Below are 19,378 nucleotides of genomic sequence, written 5' to 3' on the forward strand. Positions count from 1 at the left end.
AGTGCTTATTTCTCTCTGGTAATTAGGGGAGGCAGATTGATCTTCATACACAATCACCTAACTTCTTTCTTACTGTAGAAACAATCTGACTTAACATAGTTTTTCTGTATGCATTAGATATAATACAAAACAATTGGAATGAGGAAGCTTCTAGTTGGGTAGTAAGAAAAACATAGTAACAAGGGTAATGAAGAAGTAGGAATAAATTGCCAAGGAATGTTTCTGAACATTAACCACTGAGAAAAAAAATTGTCTGTTTTCTGTGGAAACTGCTAGCCAATGCTTTTAGTGATCATCATCAGTATATAGGTGAACCGTCAGGCTGGAGCAAAGATGTGTCCCAGTTAATGAATGGAACAAATTGTATGCAGGAATGGGAGGAACAGTTCCTAGTGGCACATGAAGATCTGGAGAGGATTATTTATTGCAGTATGCTTAGTAAGTCTAGGCCAGGTATAAAGCATTAAGCTCTTTGGTGTTTGCTATATATTAAAATAGTAAATGAACAAATAAATTCTGGAATGAAGACTACAACTGAGCATAGTTGCTTTTTGTATATGTAGTTGCCATTATAATCTTATTACAGGCTTAAGCCATGGCTAAAATTTGGAACATAAGGCTTCAGATCAGTTTTGCTGGCTTCTTTTCATCACACTGAATATAAACTTAAAACAAGTGATTAATGTGTAGCTGTGGAAAGCTAAGCAAAAAAGATCAGCAGGTGAAGTGCTAGAGCAACTGGGGAAAAATCACAGTGTAGTGTGCTTGTCATCATTTCGTGTGATGTATTTCAGTATGAACAATTCAAAAGTCATGTACTTTGTATTTTGGCTGGAATTATCTTACCGAAAACCTTAAGGAGAAATACAGCATAAATGTAGGCACTGCACTGGATCAAGAACACTCTTTATTAAAAAAAAACCACCTTTAGTCCAACCCTCTTCCTCCCAAAAAGCACTTTCTTATGTGTTTCATTATGAGTTTTGTTGTCATGAGGCAGCAATGCTAATGTTTGCTTTTTTTATGTGAATTACATTAATACAGACTTACTCTCTCCTCTTGTCATCACCTTAGGAGTTGTAACATTCAAAAACCAGACTTTTTATCAGTTCCACTTGTCTGAATGGTGCTAGAGTATCAAAAGTAGACTCTAAAATCATTATGCCAGTGTAGTCAGCATGAGTTTCATCTAAATGTCTGAAATTTGTTAAAGGAAAGTTGACAATAATTGAAAGCTGGGCTCAAGCAGGAATGTAATCACTTTTGGGATAGAAAACAATTCTTGTTGCAGTGGTTTGATTTGCAGCAGAGATCTACAGGATGCACACAAAACCTGGCTGCATGAAGAGGATGGGCAAGTTCAGAGTTAGAGGGGAAGTCATTATGTGGTTGTAGCAGCTTATTAGATGCTTTCCCCTCATTTTTAGGAATGACTTTCCTTACGATAGCATGTATTAGTGTCAAGGCAGGTACACTGTGTGGGAATGTCATGGAAGCTAATATGGTATGAAGGATGAAGTCATCTCTTGAACAGCTGAGCAGTGTCATTTACATTTCACAAAGTGAGTGGATGCAGAAAAATAGTGGAGGATAGCATTTGTTACAGCAAGGAACTTGTACAATGAGTTAGTTATTTCTAGTAGATAGAGAAGGAAGTTGGTAATTCTAGAGAAATTAGTACATAATTCCTTTTACTGGTCACTCCCCTCACCAATCTATTTTCTCCCTCATTGAGTTTGATGGGTGAACTTGTGCTGTGGCTTCTCTATGGCCACATAGGGATGAAAATTATGAACAACTTTCATTGCAATAATAAGTTGAGACAGGAATTAACTGCAGTAACTTCTACCAGATGCAGTGTAAGTTGTAAAGCTCAGAACTTGCATGGCTGACAGAAGATACACATGGATGCACATTGTGGAAAAAGATATACAGATAAGCAAATGAGGCTGATCTTGATGTAGAGGAAAGCAATTGGAAGGAATTGTAGTCTGCTCAGAAGCTGGAGATGCATTTCTGAAAGCAAATAATGTATTTTGACCAGAGTGAGACAAGGAGAATGATTTTCAGAGTTAGCAGTAGGACGTGGGATGTGAGAGAGAAGTAATGGGAAAGATGGAAAACACGTATAGATTATTGTTGCCCATCTTAAGTTTATTAAAATGATGCAACACCAAGGCAGTGTTGGGAGAATCTCCTTAATACATTGCCTGAGTTTGAGAGGTGGAAGTAACATGTTCCTTATTCTGCTGAAGACACAAAGTTTTGATTAGGTCCTCACTGTACAAGTTTTCTAGCAAATGGTTACAGATAAAAACTTAAATAATGAGATTTTTCTTCTGTATATAACTCAGTTTTATTGGAATGTGTGAACTTGCATAGTTTACAACTTTTATAAGGTTTATATTTTTTCTGCTGGCATTAACTGCTCATGTAACTTGATGGAACAGCAGACTGATTAAAGAGAAAAAAACCCTTACTGTGAACAAAACTGGAACATTTTGATGCCTTTACTTTCAAGAGTTACCTTGATGTTAAATATCCATCAAATACCTATGCAGTCACTGTGGATTCCATTTTGAGTATTCCTTTAGTTCAGATTGAAAGTAGGGTAGAATTGTCAGTGTTCATCTTTAATTATAAAAACCAAATTTTTCCCCTCCTATATTTATGATTGGGAAATCTCTAACTTTTATAATACATTTACAAGTGAGTTGAGGTAATTTTTAAAAATATATATCTATTAAAATTGTATATATTCTGAGAATTCCTCTAGTCCTCATAGACCATTAGAAACATGTCAATCCTGTGTCCTTTTTAACATAGGTAACTTGTCTTTGGAACCATAATCAAAGTCACCCTTTGTAGCTTGAGTAGTGGGGAGAAATAACATTGAGCTCTTATGCTGAGACAGGATCAGAGAATGCATTGAATAAGGAGCATTTGAAATCTGTTACTGTTAAAAGATGGTGGGTTTGGAGAGCTTGCTTAAAATAGGGAAATCAAAACAGTTTATATAGGCTCCCTTAAATATAAAGGTGTCTTGGAAAGATAGATAAATGTTAGGGTCCCAATGTTGTTCTGCAGGTGTTTTTTTAGGGTTTTGGTTTTTTTTTTTAGGGTTTTGGTTTTTTCCTCTGCATATGCCAATTTGGATCAGCATCTGTTCAAAGTTGTGTGCGTTTTCTTTTTTTTTTTTTAATTTTTTTAAAATTTTTTTCTTTTTTTTTTTTTGGGGTCCTTTTAGATTAGTAATTTGTATAAAAGTAAGAATTCTTGTTGCCACTGTCTGTTACCCATGTGTCTGACCAAAGCAATATTTCAAAATTTCAAAAAAGCAAAATTTTTTTTTTTTGCTTTTAAAAAGCAAAATTTCTCACTTGTACTAAATGACTATGTTGATGTGAAGCCTTCCAAAACTTCTCTTGGAACTTCAGTTTCTTTACAGTTCATGGAATCCTGCTGCAGTTTTACAGACTAATTTTGTGAGCATATCATTGCATCTTCATGTGGATTATTGGAAGAATTGTAAGAAGGTTGTAAAGTATAAGAATAGTTGTTTTTTATAGATAATACTTCAAAATGCTTTAATTAAAGAAAACTATTGATCAATTTTCTGTTCCTAGTTCTTGTTCAAACTTTAACTGAAGAGACAGACTTATTTTTCCTGTCATGATTTAATGTCTGAATTTTATGTAGCTAAGTTTGGGATTTTAAACATGAAGGATTTGTGGGCAGGGGTTTTGTTCCCCTCTGCCCCATTTCCATTCCTGTTTCCATCCTCTGTTATTCTTGTGTTTACTGTGGAGTTCCCTAATGTTTTCAATTTTCCACTGTCATGTCCTCTCCACAATTCCTGAGTGCCGCCTTCTACCAGCTCCTCCAGCTTTTCTGTTTGGTGGTTTTCTTTTTATATGCCCTCACTGATTCCCAAACTGGGACATTCCCCTAATTGTGAATGCTCACACTCTGATGTAATGTATGCAACCTGAAGTCAATACAGATGATGCTGATTGCCAAGTACATCTGCAGATATGAAAATTTAAGTTGTTAAACTGGGGGTTGTGTAAAAGTGTTAATTGAAGCAGCAGTGGTAGTTATGCTCAATGTCCTATTTTGTTCATTGATTTCTTAAACTTCTGCGTAAAACTTCCAAGGCTTCTTATGTCTTATGAATATAGATCTCAAAGAGAAGACATGAATATAGATCTGAAGGAGACCCATGAAACATCAGCTTCTCAACTTATCTTCCTTCCTATCCTATGTTTACAGAGCAAGAGTGGATAGTTTTATTCTGTTCGATCCAAACTGGATAAAGTTGATACATGCACATATGTGTGCATATAACTGTATTTTTGGTTATAAAAGTGTAGCAAGGGTGGTTCTTTGTTTTAATCCAAATCTTGTATGTTATAGTCCTTTTTGTGAATTTACCCTTCATGTCCAGTATAATCTGTTTAGGTGTCTATTGAAGTGCAATACTTTCTTTTATGTTGGAATTTTTGCTTGTGTAAAGTAGTAGGTTCCAGCCTGTTTACCATTTGCTTTGTCATTAAGTGACTATACCATGGGGAATGTCTGGGTTCAAAGTCAATCTCTGAAAGGCTGAATTACCGGAAGGGAATTAACTGACTGTGTAAGCATGTCCTTAGTAGTTTAAAAGTGAAATTACTGTTAAGTCTGTTTGCTTAGCTATACAGATTAACAGAAGCTACTGTTTCTTTTATTTTATAGTGGCGTTTATTTTCAACTGGATTGGCTTTTGTTTATCCTTCTGTATAACAAATACCATAGCTGGAAGGTATGGTGCAATCTGTGGATTTGGTCTCTCCCTGATCAAATGGATTCTCATTGTACGGGTATGTTTCTTGATTCACACTGTACAGACTCTGTAGAACAAACCCATAACAATTTATTCAAGGATATAATAAGGGAATTAAAAATAAGTATTTTTTCTTTTTTTACCTGACATAGCATTTGATGTTCACATTTCCACTAAAATAAATGCAGAATGACTCATTCCTTGCACAGGTATTTAAAAATCTACAGAAAAAGTGGAGCAAGTACCTAAAATATCACTGGTATTACAGTGTCCTGTATAAAAGATTTATAAATGTCTTGGTCTGTTGGGAAGGAAATATAAGAAAGCATTTCTTCCTTGTATTTGATTCTTTTATTCCTTTTAAGATACATATGGGATCAAATCCAACTTGAATATTAAGTTAGTCACATTTTTACCATCTTAAATGCTTGATTCTTGATGTTTTCACTGCAAAACTAGATACTTTTCCAAAAGCTATATTAGCCAAATGCAAGTTACTTAGCTAAGTGTGGATGCTAGATGAAATGTAATGCTGCTTTCTGAACTTGAATTCTATATATCTGTGAGACACAACATTTAAAATCTCATCCCTTTTTATGAAGAAAAAGATCTTGGATAACCTAGATAACTTCTATGTTCTTCCATCCATGACTTTTTAAAATTTTTTTTTTTCCCTGTTTGTGTGTGTGTGTGTTAGTGACTTGATTTGATTTTAGCATGATAGTAAAAAAGTTGCAGAAAGGTTGCATGGTCCTTCCTGGACATGTACTGCATCCTTCTTAGAGCTTTTTTTAATGTGCTTTTTGCTCATTCAGAGCAGGGGAATGCTGCTGGACCAGATGTGATTCTGGTGTATTTGTTGGAATTCAGGGGCTGAGATGGAATTTATCTTAATGGAGAGAAGAGACATAAATTTTTCAACTATGCATTCATTGGGGATATTTTCAGCTTCCCTTAAGGCATGCTAAACAGAGGGCAGAACTTGCTCATTATGTCAGCTTTATTATTCCTCTCTGCTGGAAAATGTGCTCAAAACAAACATAAAAATTAATATGTAATAAACTTCCTTGTGGAATTACTGTGTTCTAGACTATAATTAAATTATTGTATGCAATCCACTACTAATTCAAAAATATTAGAGCTGGCTGATTCCAAGACCTCAGGGGTGGGTTTTTTTCATAGTGAAGATCATCTTGTTGCTCTGTTGTCTCCCTTCCTAGAGACAAGAGCAGAAAGCCCATGAGGTGTGTGTTGAAAGCCAGTTTAATGGTGACACACAAGCAGGCCTATGTGCACCAAATTGTTCTGTTGCTTTCTTTCAAGCTCTTCCGAAGGTCTGTGTCACCCTTTTTCACTCAGGTTCAGTAGTACAAAACTTTTTAGTGTCTAAACAGCCTGAATTCACATATACTTGATCTGTATCAGTTTTTACTGGGGAAAAGGAAGAGCAGGGGGAGCAAAAGCACAGTTTTACTATTGGGGAAATTCTGCACCCATGGCTGTTTCGGCCTGAGGAGAGTAAGGCACGTGGGGAAGTATTTGATTACTGGTTTTAGTAAATCTTCTTTCCAGTTAAATGAAATTGTATTTTTTCAAAAAGTGTATTGATGTGTGTGTATATATATATACACACATAGATGATGTTGAATTGAAAATACTGACTAACAAGTGAGATGGGATCATTGTCAATGTGTTGTCAATATCCTAGGAATAGAGTATTAATATAGGGATAATGTAAATAGCAATTCTTTAGTTCAACTTAGCAATTCTGTTCTATTTTTTTCTTTGATGATAGAAATGAAGAGTATATAAGATTAAACCCTCCAAGAATTCACATGATTTGGCTTTATTCTGGAAAAAACGTGTGGATTAATTGAAGAATAGAGCCAGCTATACCTAGAGTTCTTTAAATGTATTGGATTTTTATCTCGTTGCATATGTGACCCAGTATCTTTTCTTTGGTTGATTTGTGGTGGTGTTTTTTTTTTTTTTTTTTTTTTTTTTTTTGGTTGTTGCTGATGTTTTGTTGGTTTTGTGGGCATTCTTTTGTTCATGCAGGGTTTTTTATTTCTCCCCCACTACTTCTTGGTTGATATACTGAAATGTCCTAGAAAGGGCAAATGGGAAGTACTATCAGGATGCAGTAAACATAATGAATGATAGCAGGGTGGAAGTGTATGGAAAGTGTGCAGAGCTGCTAAGTAGGTTATTTTATTCCTTCTGGAAACTCTTCACACATGTCCCCATTCTACTTTTTGTGTGGGTTTTAGAGACATTTGATTAGCCTTTTTATCAGTGAAGCATGAAGTCTGGAGTCTGGTAAAGGCACAGATACCTGTCTCCAGTACGATCACACCCTGCCCTTCAGCTGCCTCCCACATCACAGGGAGGACAAAACTGCCTGCCATGGTCTCTCGAAGGAACAGTTGAAATGGCACTTCAAGGTTCATTTGGTTGCGTTCAGCTCGCTGCTGGGAACTGAATGCTGGTTTGAAAATGAAAAGACTTTAATGAGTTGGGGGTCTTTATGGGGCTGGTATTCGTGGCAACGATTAACAGTAGGGGGTATACAGAGGGTCAAAAGCTCTTCTTTTGTGGGGTCAGCAGAACATCCCTGTCTGATAAGATTAAACTAATGTGGCTTTTCGTGTTAATATCTAAAGCAGCAGGCTGCTGTAATGTGTTTGGCATGGCAGGCATGGGGGGAAAAAAGGAAAATTGACAAGCGGTGATTCATTATAATAAAAAACATTGGATTACTGGCAATAATACAAGTGCCTTTTTAATATATATATTTTTATGTAGGTACACACACACATTTTTTAGATATTTTAAATGACTTTGCCACAAACCAACTGATACTAGAAGTGTTTTGTGTGTTAAACTGCTGCACAAATACTAGTTTTGCATTTTAGTAGGATACATTACTTTCATTTAAATTTGCGTTTTTCCTCTGTGCTTTCTCTATTTGCATTAAATATGCCTTAGTCATCTATCTTACTGCAGCTAAGCCTCATGTATGAATTTCAGTTTTCAGATTATTTTACTGGATATTTCAATGGGCAGTACTGGCTTTGGTGGATATTTCTCGTACTTGGTAAGTGGCAGGTGAATTAATTTCTGTTTTGATGTGGAAGTACTCAGAGATGAATCATGTCATTGTAAGTAAGAGTTTTGTCACATGTTTAGCTGCTGATAGTTTTGTGCGTTGTTTTGATTTCCGTAGTATTCATGAGGTTATTGGTTACCATAGTAGTGTTATTGTGTGAACTATGAACCATTCAAATACACTTCAGCTCAAAAAATTTTCTTCTGCATAAGTGATAATGTGTAAAACGGAGACTTGTAATTTTAAGAAATAGGACTGAACCCAGGAAGGTGGAGTCTGCTGTCTTGTGCACAGGTCACAAAACGTCCTTTTTGAGTCCTTTGAAATGCAAACTGCATCAGCAGTTGCTCAGTAGGATGAGAGAATGGCTTCATGCTTGCTGATCACAGTGGTCCCATGATGTCAGCTTTCTCTTAAGAGCTCTGCCTGCCCATGTTCAAAGTCTTATGCACATCAAATTCTGCTCTTCTGTTTGTTTGTAATGAAGGCATACCAAACCCCAACCACTATACTTTTTTTCCAACTGTGGATTTTGTAATTTGAATATGGAATCTGGAATGATTTTCTTTTACAGAAGTGAATGCTGCTATGCATTTTAATTTCTGTTTCCAGCTCTGGAAGCATGCTAAACTGTTGCTGGTTCAGTAGGTGGCACTCTTCCCTTTGAGTCAATTGATGCAAGTGGCTGACAGCAAATGATAGAATGAAGTGTTGAGTAAATTAAGAAAAAACACCAATTCTGAGATCTTGACTGTTTGTGACTTGCTATTTATCTTGCAAGAAATGCCAAAAGTCTTAAACAACATTACCTAAAACTTTCTCTATCTGCTTTTTAGTGTTCAAGGGCATTCATCAGACTTTCTAATGCTCACCTTGCTCTGCTGTGGTGCACTTGGTTGCTTGAAATATGTAGAAACTGCAAATGTTTAACACATCACAGCATTGGTCCCTTGAATGTTTTTGTATTGTTTGAGGTTACTATATTGAAGTAGGTGAAATGACTCTCTGTAGGCACAGACAGACATTGAAGTGAAATGACTTTGCAGGCACAAATATCTCCAGATAAGTCTTTAATTAAAACCAAGCCCTGTGGTGCCTGAGACTGAGGTTTTACACCTTTTTTCACTAGGATGAAATTAGTGTTCTTCCCCTAGCACTCCCCCCACCCCCGCATGTCTATGGAAAAAGCTGTAGTTTTTATTTTTACTAGTCTTTTGCACATGTTCAGGAAGTAGCTCACTTTAATTTGGGATAACCTTATTTTTGGTCTGATGTGTCTGAGGATTTTTTATTTTTTCTTTAAATCACAAAGTTTATAATATGCCTTGGAATAAAAGTCACTCTGAGGCATACAGTGTGCATCTGACAGTCAGCATTCCCTTATGTATGTCTTGCATGAAATATACCAACAATGTTTTTAAGCTGATGAAGTGGCTGTATGGGATTGCTAGGACGCCACAGGAGGATTCAACCCAAAAAAGCTATTATCAGGACACGGAGGAGTATTATCATGTCATAGGAACACTGCCAACCAGATCTGTATTTTGTTGTTTTCAATAACCTTCCCTTAGAGCACACAAAGTAGTATGTCCAGCATCTCTCCAGAAATGAATGAGTTGGAGCCTTTCTTTTGCACAGTGCTTTGACACCCTTGAGCCCACTTACTGCTATCTTCTCTCTTCTGGTGTTCACTGATCTGTTTTTGCTCGCTCTCCTTCTTTCAGCATCTGGAAAGATCCGCTTCTGCGTCGAGGAAAAGCAAAGTGGTCTAATTCCAAAGAGCTGTCATGTACAGTGAAAAAATTGGAGAGAGACAATTCTAAATTTGAAATTTAAATGCTAGCCAATTTTTCTTATTGAGGAAGACAATGGCGAGTGGGGTGGTTTTTTTTTCTTCCCTTAACAGAGAAATTTAAAATATGGGTTGAGCTTGGACTGGTTTTCCAACATGTATAATGCAGAAGGTATGCTATCAAGCACCTAAAGAGCTGCCTACCCTCATTTTGCTGTTTCAGCTGCTTTTCAGTTGAAAGGGGGACTTCCTCTGGTAGCCTCTCAGAAGCAGGTTTTGTAGTAGACTTGTGGTCAAGAACTTACTGCTTTTCTTCTCTGTGCAAAATTCACCTTGATCACAGAGGTGTGTCCGGCTTAGTTGAAGTTCCACTGGTTAGCAGAGCATTCTCTGTTGTCTTCTCTTTTTTTTTTTTCTTGCTTGCATGCATGTCCTGATGAAACTTTGGTTTAAAAAAGCAAAAGTAAAGTTAAAAAAAACCACAAACAAAAATCATTTAGAGAAGAAATGATCACTGGAAAAAACCAGGGGCTCATCCAGGACAGCAGGAAGAAAAAGTGCATAATGCAGGAAAGAAAGGAATTAAATCTTTTGCTGAACTTGTAAAATCTTGGTGTAGATTTTCATTTGAACCTTTGGAGTTTAAATGCACATGTGTATATGCACATAAGCATATATCTTCAAGGTACCATTATTGCTAATGTAACTTCTCTGTGACTATTGTGTACATCTTTTTTCCTCTTAGCTGAAATATTCTTTCAAATGCAGTGAAATGTAAATATTTTTAAAGGATTTTGAAATGTGGAGTTGACAAAAACTGTAATATTGACATATGTTGAGTAATTTTCTTTGGCAATTGTTCTTCCTCCTCTTGGACAGGTGTTTTTTCATAGATGGTTAAATCCCAAGTCATAATCTTCTACAATTCATTATTGGCTTCTTGCTAGAGCAATCCTTACTATGTCTTTTTTTTTTTTCCTCTTTTGACTTGCAGTACATTTACCGAATACATTGCTAAATGTACATTTTGTGAACCAGGTAGTCTTCTAACACATTAGTAATTTATTTTGAGAATTCTGCTTGAAAAGAATTTGCAAATCAGACCATTTTCAGGATTTTTTTTCTTCTTTATAAGTATTTTCATGCAGTCGTTTTAGCAGATGATACTTGAACTGAAAATTCTGAAAACTAAACATTTCTGAAAAGGCTTCCATAAAATTGAATCTTTGTATCACAAGATAAAAGTTGACTTGCTTGGTGAATTTGTGAATGATAAATAAAGTCTTCAATTTACTTTTTAGGCTAATTAAAAATTTTTGTTAGTAAGAATAATGTAGGATAGTATGGATATATGTTAATATACTGAATTTTGTGCATTTTCTACACTTTCAGGACTCCTTCTGTTCTTTCGAGGCTTTGTTAATTATCTTAAAGTCAGAAATATGTCTGAAAGCATGGCAGCTGCTCACAGAACAAGATTTTTTTTCTTGTACTGAAGGTAAGCAATTTTCAGTGATGAGGTTATCTTTCCCAGGAAAAATGGAGAAGAATGAAATATTAAAAATAAATAATCAAACTTCTGTCATGAAGTAGAAGTTGCATGGTTTTTGAACATCTGTCATGAATATTGCATATATATTCTTCGTGGGCTTGGAGATGTGTGAAGTCTCTTATTTGAAGGTAAATAATGCATCCTCATTGCCTCCAGTCTTCCCTGGAACTCATTTTCAGTAACAAAAATGAAGAGGAACATGTTGTTTTTCCCCAAGAAAGTATCTGCTCCTGTCAGGATACTGTCCTTTGTGTTGGAAAACTCGCTTTAGTAGTCAACCTGTTGTCAGCAAGTTAGGAAGCACTAATCTGCCTGCATATTAAATCTGATTGACATGGGTCTGAACATGCAAACAATAGTTGAGTATTGTCTCTCTTTACATGACTGGATTAAGACAGTCATGTACAAGTATGATTATTGTGTATGCAACAGTGTGCTTTATGTATCCTTCAGGTAGCTGACTAATCAATCTGGCACATATCCACTCTTTTTTTTAATGCTATTTATCCGTTAAGTGGATTTATTGGACTTCACTATGTAACTTAAACCAGGGGTCTTTATTTGCATTCAACTTTTTTTATTTGAATTACATGACAAGATAAATTTAAGCCTAGAAACAAGTATTGCAGCATTTTCATTTCTCTGCACTTTACTAAAAATGCTTAAAGACTGTATTTTGACATTTTGACATACCTGAGAAGCTATGTTTGCTGCAAAAAAATGAAAAGTTTATTATAAATTTTCTCCAGGATCGGTCACAGGATCAATAAAACAGTGATAAACATGTAGCAACAGCTAATGATGAATGTGTGCTATACAATATACACTTGATCATGAAAAAAATCTGTTAACATAACTGTGACATAATATTTCTTTTAAATGTGCCATTTTTTCCAAATTATGCAGTGAATTAATTAACTGAGGCCTATATTGCCTTTTAGTAACCAATCTAAATTGGCAGCTACATGGCAGCATTGCTTTTTTGCCTTTATGGCTTCTTTTCTTAGTGTTGTGGTAATCTCTTCAGAATACTGAAATTTGTTGAGGTGAGACTGAAAATATCTGTTAGCTTTCAGTACAATTCTGTTTAAAAATACTATTTTAAAAGCAGTTGTTAGGACTAAATGGTATTTGAGAACTGTAGTTTGAAGAGAACAGTGAGAGTGTAAGATAATGCACTCTGGGATTCCTTGCTCTTCTGCAGTTCTGATTCTGCACTGGGACAAAACACTGTTTAACCCAGCATTTACTGAAGTTAATGAGTTGTCCTAAGTTCAGTGGCTTTGAATTTTTTCTTTACCTGTATGCACCACTGAGATGTACGGGTTGTGGGCTCATAAGGTCTGTGTAGTGTTTAGAGAGATGAACACATAAATATTATGTTTTTGAAGCATCTTAAGTACTGAAACAAGAAGTTCAAATTAATTGCTATCACATTAAAATGTCCTTGTTACAGTGACTCCTGTACACTGATTATTAGTTTTAATAAATAACAAATAACACCCCTACAGTTAAAAAATATTCTCAGGTGTTCTTTTGAAATCATAATAAAATAACAGTAAATTTTTGGGGTTTTTCTCCCATCCTGACATGGGGGGTGGGGAGGCTGCTGTTCTGCTTGCAGTTCAGGTTTGCTGGTCACTTAGCAACGCTGCTTCTGGTGAGTCATGGTGATGAACTGAAGTACAACTTTTTCTTTATCTCCAGACTGCATCGAACAGACATTCCTTTCCTATGCTGGTGTGAAACTTCCAGATGATCTGTAACCCTCCAAGTTAATAAAATAGAAGACTACTAAAACCAGAAGATAAATTAGTGAAAATATGGCTCCAAAAATGAATGACAGGATGGTTATGCTCAAGTACCAGTTCTGGTCATTCCAGTAAATATTTATAATTGCTGCCTTTTGTTTTAGCACATTTGTATATGTGCTTGTTAAAAAGATAGTACTGAAGTAAGAACAAACTCTCTGTAAGTATAGATTAGGTACAGTCAGACTCAGTTAATCTGTGCTTGTTGTATCTGAAAGATTTGAGTGGTAACTTGTTTCACAGCTTGTATGTACCACTGACTTGGTGATCTGAACTTAAGAGTACAATGAAATGCATTAAATGATTCAGATTAACCGGTTCAGGCAGGTTTTTTTTTATATAATTTAGATTCATCTAATGATTGTAGAGAACATTTTTAAGTTTACTAAACCCCAGAGTTCCTTGTCACAAACATATATTCACCAATATTTTATTAAATTCAAACCAATATACTGGTTTGTGCTAAAACTGATACACTTTGAGTCCCCTGTAAATAACTCTGCATAAATGACTGTTTTAATTGCTTCCTAGGAAATATGTCAAAATATATTTTGTAACAGCATATTCTCTAAATTTTGTTTAATCTTAGAGCTATATACATATTTTTTGTTAATTGGCTATTAAAGGTTGAGTTAGTAGTAGATGTAATTTTGGAGGTTTGCATTCTTGAGGTCACTATAAATACAACATCCACACGGAAGGCTTCTCAATAAAAATCATTCAACCACTTTATAATGCTTGTATAGAATAAATACTTTGCCATTTCATAAGAACAAACTAGTTTAAATGCAAGGTAATTTTGGAAGTAATCTGTGAAGGAAAAAAATCTTAAAGCTCTGAAAGTAGAAAATGTGTATTTTACCTCTCCCTTTATTCATTTAAGGTATACAATTACGTTCTTATAAATATCATCTCTTTAAGGGGTACTGTCTACTGTTCATGCATGTGTGGTTTCTTTTAAAGTTTGTGAAATTTATGCTTCTTCTTTAAATAGGAGAAGACATCTCTCAGTCCTTTGTACAACTGGAATCTCAGTTGCAAAATTACATTGGCTGTTGGTTGCACCTTTGAGGAAAAAAGTACAAATAGTTTCCTCCATTTTTCTTTTTAATTAGAATTCTGCTTTTTTATTACTAACATTAAAAACAGTGAGGTTTATGTTGTGTTAAGCTAGTGCTGAATTGAGTTTTGTATCTATAATGAATGTTTAAAATATACATATGTAAACATTTTCATTTTCCTAATCTTTCAGAGATAACTGATAGTGACTAAAATTTTAGGGGCACCTCTACTTCTCAGCATTTTAAGGAAAGAAGAAAGTTAAGTATTATGTTCAATATCTTACTGATATTTCCTTCTAAACTTCTGTTTGTTTCTGTGTTCTTTTGCATTCATTGTCCAGATGAAAAAGAAGCGAATAATAAAGCATTGCTTTGTTTTGCTAATTAAGACTTAATGCTTTTTGGGTTTTTTTTGTACTTCGTGTCGAAAAATGCACGCTGCAGTATTTTTGTCAACATCGAATTACAGACAAATTACTTGGCAAAATAGGTACTAACTAATCCTCCTTGCTCTTTTTCATCTCATATTTTATGGCAACAAACTGTGAGAACATTTATTTTAAGGAGTTAATGCAACCATGCAAAGCAGGCGATACTGCTTCATTTTCTATGCTTACCACAGTCAACTAGTACTATTTTTGAACTATGTCAATTTTCCCATATTAAGTAGCAACTTCTGGTAGAATTACTTCTGTTTGATCCATGCATTTTATAGAAAGCTTCATGCAGATACTTTGTGTACTACCTTGGAAAAATTCTTATTTGGTCAGAAAGAATATGTAGGGTTAAAAATGTACACGTTGTCTAATTCTCTATAGTTGATGCATCACTTTGGAAGCCTGAAATCTCATCAGCAGGAGGAAGGGAACTGGGACACTATTTTCAAAGACTCTGCAATCTATTCCAGATGTGTCAAATGCTGCATATTTTCCTTGCTATTTCCTGTGAGCTTGGTTTGGAGCAGCTGGCTTTGTGGTTTAGAGACACCTGGCCAGCTTTGCTTTGTGTCTTGGGGGTGCAGGGGGAGAAGCTCCAGTATCACAGTGAAGTAAACAGATTTTGTATGAATGCAAACAAGGCTTTGAAGCTTGGGGCAAAAACAGCTGAAGAGGGGAGGTGGGGAGAGAAAATTTTGGTTTATTTGAGCAGATGGCATTATCATAATTTTTCCAGTTTTGTCATCTACTTCTATTGATGTGGACACCACAAGAAGATTGACATCTTGAATGTGATTCAGGTAGCCTGTGGGACTTATTAACACATTTCAGAAATGATCTGTCACTCACACTTTCAGTCCTCTTTCAGAGCAGAGGTTGTCTCCAAGCTTCTACTTTGCTGTCTCACCTAAAGTATGGACACAGTCCTTGTCCTGCAACACCTTTTCAACACCCTACTCTTTCTGTGTCCGCTTCCCTCTGTTTGAATGATGACAGCAGGTGAGGAAAAGTGGCTTTGTTCGTGTGTTATCATAACATCAGAAACCTTTTAATCTCTCTTCCACTTTTTGAGAATGTTTTCCTATAATACTCTGCTTTAGTCCCTCCTGTGTGGTTGCTTGCATTGTTCACTTGAGCAAAATGCATTCATTTCATGAAATGACTATAGATAGCTTCCTGGCCTTTTGGAGAGACGATGAATAACCTCTGCTATGGAAATAACATTCTCTCAGTAAGGCAAAAAAAAAAAAAAATTCTAATCATGCTGTAGCATGATTAACATGTGCACAGCTACCCAGAAACAGCAGAGTCCATGGTATTGTTTCTCCAGTGTATGTTGTTCTTTTCCATCATCCAGAGATTCTTTTTTCTTTATAATTCTGAGTATACTTTTACCATCTGTATGTTCTCTACCTAGCATATGCTTTCCAGTTCCACATCCCTTCTCCTTTTTCTGTGCACTGGCTATGCTTCCTGCAAGGATGGGCAGAAGGCTGCTCTACTGCATGTAGGCTCCAGTTAATAAATAAAGCACCTAGCAATTCTGAAGGGTATTTTTTTTTCTTGCAGCGATGATTTGTATCCCCATACATCCATATTTTATTTCTGATAGGTAATTGCCTTTCGCCCTCAACCCTTTTCAAATGAAATAGTCAGCTTTCTTGGATTTTTAATATGGTATATTTTCTGCTTGAGGTAAGTGGAATGCAATGAGGCTTAAAAGTATTGCAAACAGCATCCAGCTCTTGTTCCTTTTTTAATGTGTAAACAAGAATGGTGCCTATTCAAAAAAAGTTAAAAAAGTTTTGGTTCTTTCATGCTGAGGGATGGTCATAGTTATCCTCATGTTTTTACTTTTGTTCTTGTAGTCTTCACTTCTAATCTTTCTTGTGGTCAAAGAAACACTGTGTTTGTGTGTGGATCTGCTTAGTGTAATATGAGAAATTCTTCATTGGTTCTTCATTATACATGGCTGCACAGGTGCCCATCCTTCTTAATTTTCTAGGATGGTGTAGTCCCGTGACTTTCAATTGCCCAGTTACACATGGAACGTGGACTCCTGCTGCTATAAATTGTTTATGAGTTAAATAACTGTAAAGCATGCTTCACTTGGATGCATTCATTAACTGGGTATGGTAGTTTAATATAATTGCAGTAGTGTTGCTGGTTAGTTCACTTCTACTACTGTTCTGTTCTGCCCACTTCCAGCTTTCTCCTGGAGTCTGAAGTGCTGGGTGCCGCGTCCTTCCCAAAACTGTCCCCAGATAGAGGGAGCTGCTTTGGTGCTGAGGCCGAATGCAGGCACAGGCTCACACCCCCTGGGTGGTGCCACCACTCAATCACACGTCCAAAGGTGGCGATCAGTGGAAAAGAGGCGAGAAGGGTCTTTTGTATGGGGTTCCAACAACGAGGGTTTATTCCACATGGGGAGGGTCCAGGAGCAAAAGACAAAATGGAGGATGAGGGTGCAGGTTTCTATATGGGGCTGGTTGGGGTGGGGAAACATCAGAACCGATGGTTTGAGGGCAAGAAGGCAGAGTGATGGTGGAACAAAGGTGCAACAACCAATGGGGAAGTGGGAGGGGTGGGCAGGAGAACAGAAAGCACTGGGAGAACCAGGAGAGGGGAACTTCCTAGATGGGGGCCAAACAAGGTATAAAGGGGTGGGGACCAAGGGGCCAATCCAGAATACAGAAACAGCATATATCAACATAATGACACAATGCATTGTGGGAAAGCTCCTTGTGCTCACCACAACCTTGGGGGGTGGTTCAGGACTTAGGGGCTGTCCCACCAGCCGACCTCTTTTGTTCCTGGGCCAACTGGCCCACTGGTCCTGACCAGTGCGGTCTCACACACTGCAACAGGCCACCAAGATGGTGAGAGGGATGGAGCACCTCGTCCTGTGAAGAAAGACTGAGAGAACTGGGATTGTTCAGCCTGGAGAAGGCTCTGGGGAGCTCTTATGGCAGCCTCCCAGTGCCTAAGGGGGGCCTACAGAAAAGATGGGGTGTAAATATTTAGCAAGGTCTGTTGTGATAGGACAAGGGAGAATGGTTTTAAGTTGAAAGAGGTTAGGTTTAAACTAGATCTAAGGAAGACATTTTTTTTTTTTTTATGAGGGTGGTAAACCATTGGAAAGGTTGTCTGGAGAGGTGGTGAATGCATCATATATGGAAACGTTCAAGGCCGGTTGGAGGATGTTCCTTCCTATTGCAGAGTGGTTGGACTAGATGCCCTTTAAAGATTTCTTACAAACTTCATAAATGCTATCACAGCATTTTTGATACTTCTTGTTCTTTCCCTGTGGCTTTTTTAAAGATTTACTAATGGTATTTGGGCTATATAAGTACTATATATAGAATTTGATCTCTGTCTGTGGTCCCTGTCTATAAAGTGACCTACTGTATTTTATGTGTGGGCAGTATACATTTAAGTTATCAAGAGAAAAGATGGTGTGTGGGTTTTTAGTTTTTTTTTTTTTTTTAATAAGTCTAGTGAAGATTGCTTTTTTTGCTTTAGAAGTTTCAGCAGACTGTTTATTACTTCTGCATCTCAGCCCTAAACTGTTAATTGTAGTGGTAATGGTGATTTTTGTATATTTATTTCATTGGATTTTTCTCATTCTTTTTTTGATGCCTGTGTTAATGCTTGTGCAAGTGTTCAGCTCAATCCCACTGCCCATCTTTTTTAGAGCTTCTAATTATAGAGCATCTGTGTTACAAAAGTGATTAAACAGTTCACATTACAAATCACGTGTGTGATTTAATCCAGATTTGGTACTTGTGAAATGCATAGAATCCAGTTCAGTATTATTTGTACTCCTAATTAGTACAGGGTTGTTCTGCACTTCAAATGATAGACCCCATACTATTAACTCTCAGCTATCCAGAGGCAGCTTATCTGCATGGTGAATCCCATGGACTGACACCTGCACTGGTCTTGTTTGGCACCCAAGTCTGTGCTTGGATCTGTTTAGTCACAGCAACCATGCTAAGAGCTTTGGATTTAGGTTTGAGTTTGGAAAAGTTACCACAGCTACCCAATGTCCCTGATCCTGGGCTAATAAGTCCTTTGCAACTGATCTAGCTGCATCCTGAGCCATCTTTAGTTTCCTAGACTGTGACTAGTATCATCAGGACTACTGGGAATTATGGTGCAGAAATTTTGATATGGAGCCAGCTTGGGTCTGATGTGGCTGGTTGTAATCTATAAAACAGATTTGGTGAGGCTAAAGCATTTGCCTTTGGGGTCAGGCTGAACATGAGCATCACACTCTTCAGCACATTTGAGTATCCATATTAACCAGTTCTTTTTTGTGATGATAGTGAGAAATGAGTATCAGTCTGATTTAAGTTCCTTTATGAAGCCAGATTTGGGTGTATTGCTTGGTTGTCCTGAATTCCTGCTTTCAGGAGTATTTCTACATTTAACATAAATAAAAATCACCTTTCCCAAGAATCCCAGCTGCTATATGAGTCCTATAGCTAGGTTACAGGGTTGGGCAGCTTCTTACCTGCTTTCCTTTGGACCACTAAGTTCCACACTCACTACACAACCAGTCATTCAGGTTGGAGGGAACACAGGAGGTAATCTGGTGTGAGCTCCTGTTCAAAGCAGGGCCTGTGCTGAATTCAGACTACATTGCTTAAGACTTTGTCAGATAGATCTTAAAAACCCCAGAGCACAACGATTTTCCTCACACCGTGGGTGACTTGTCCCAGTGCTTGATTATCCTTGTTTGTTGTCATCACTGACCCCACTGACATCACTGAAGTTTTGATGAGGGATGTG

General features: G+C 36.8%; 1 protein-coding gene across 3 annotated transcripts in view; it reads left to right on the forward strand.

Moving 5' to 3' along the window:
* Nucleotides 1-14,537, forward strand: part of NDFIP2 (Nedd4 family interacting protein 2) — a 47,205-nt gene extending 32,668 nt beyond the window's left edge. For 2 of the 3 annotated variants that reach the window (XM_039553244.1, XM_039553351.1), the window contains 4 exons: nt 4,735-4,859; nt 7,853-7,919; nt 11,116-11,221; nt 12,983-14,537. In XM_039553244.1, the coding sequence (XP_039409178.1) occupies nt 4,735-4,859; nt 7,853-7,919; nt 11,116-11,219 (296 nt within the window). In that variant the 3' untranslated portion in view covers nt 11,220-11,221; nt 12,983-14,537. The remainder of the gene's footprint in view (nt 1-4,734; nt 4,860-7,852; nt 7,920-11,115; nt 11,222-12,982) is intronic. The other variant, XM_039553299.1, reaches the window with a different exon arrangement.
* The last annotated feature ends 4,841 nt before the right edge of the window (nt 14,538-19,378 follow it).

This window comes from Corvus cornix, chromosome 1, assembly GCF_000738735.6.
Source record: "Corvus cornix cornix isolate S_Up_H32 chromosome 1, ASM73873v5, whole genome shotgun sequence".
Lineage (NCBI taxonomy): Eukaryota > Metazoa > Chordata > Aves > Passeriformes > Corvidae > Corvus > Corvus cornix.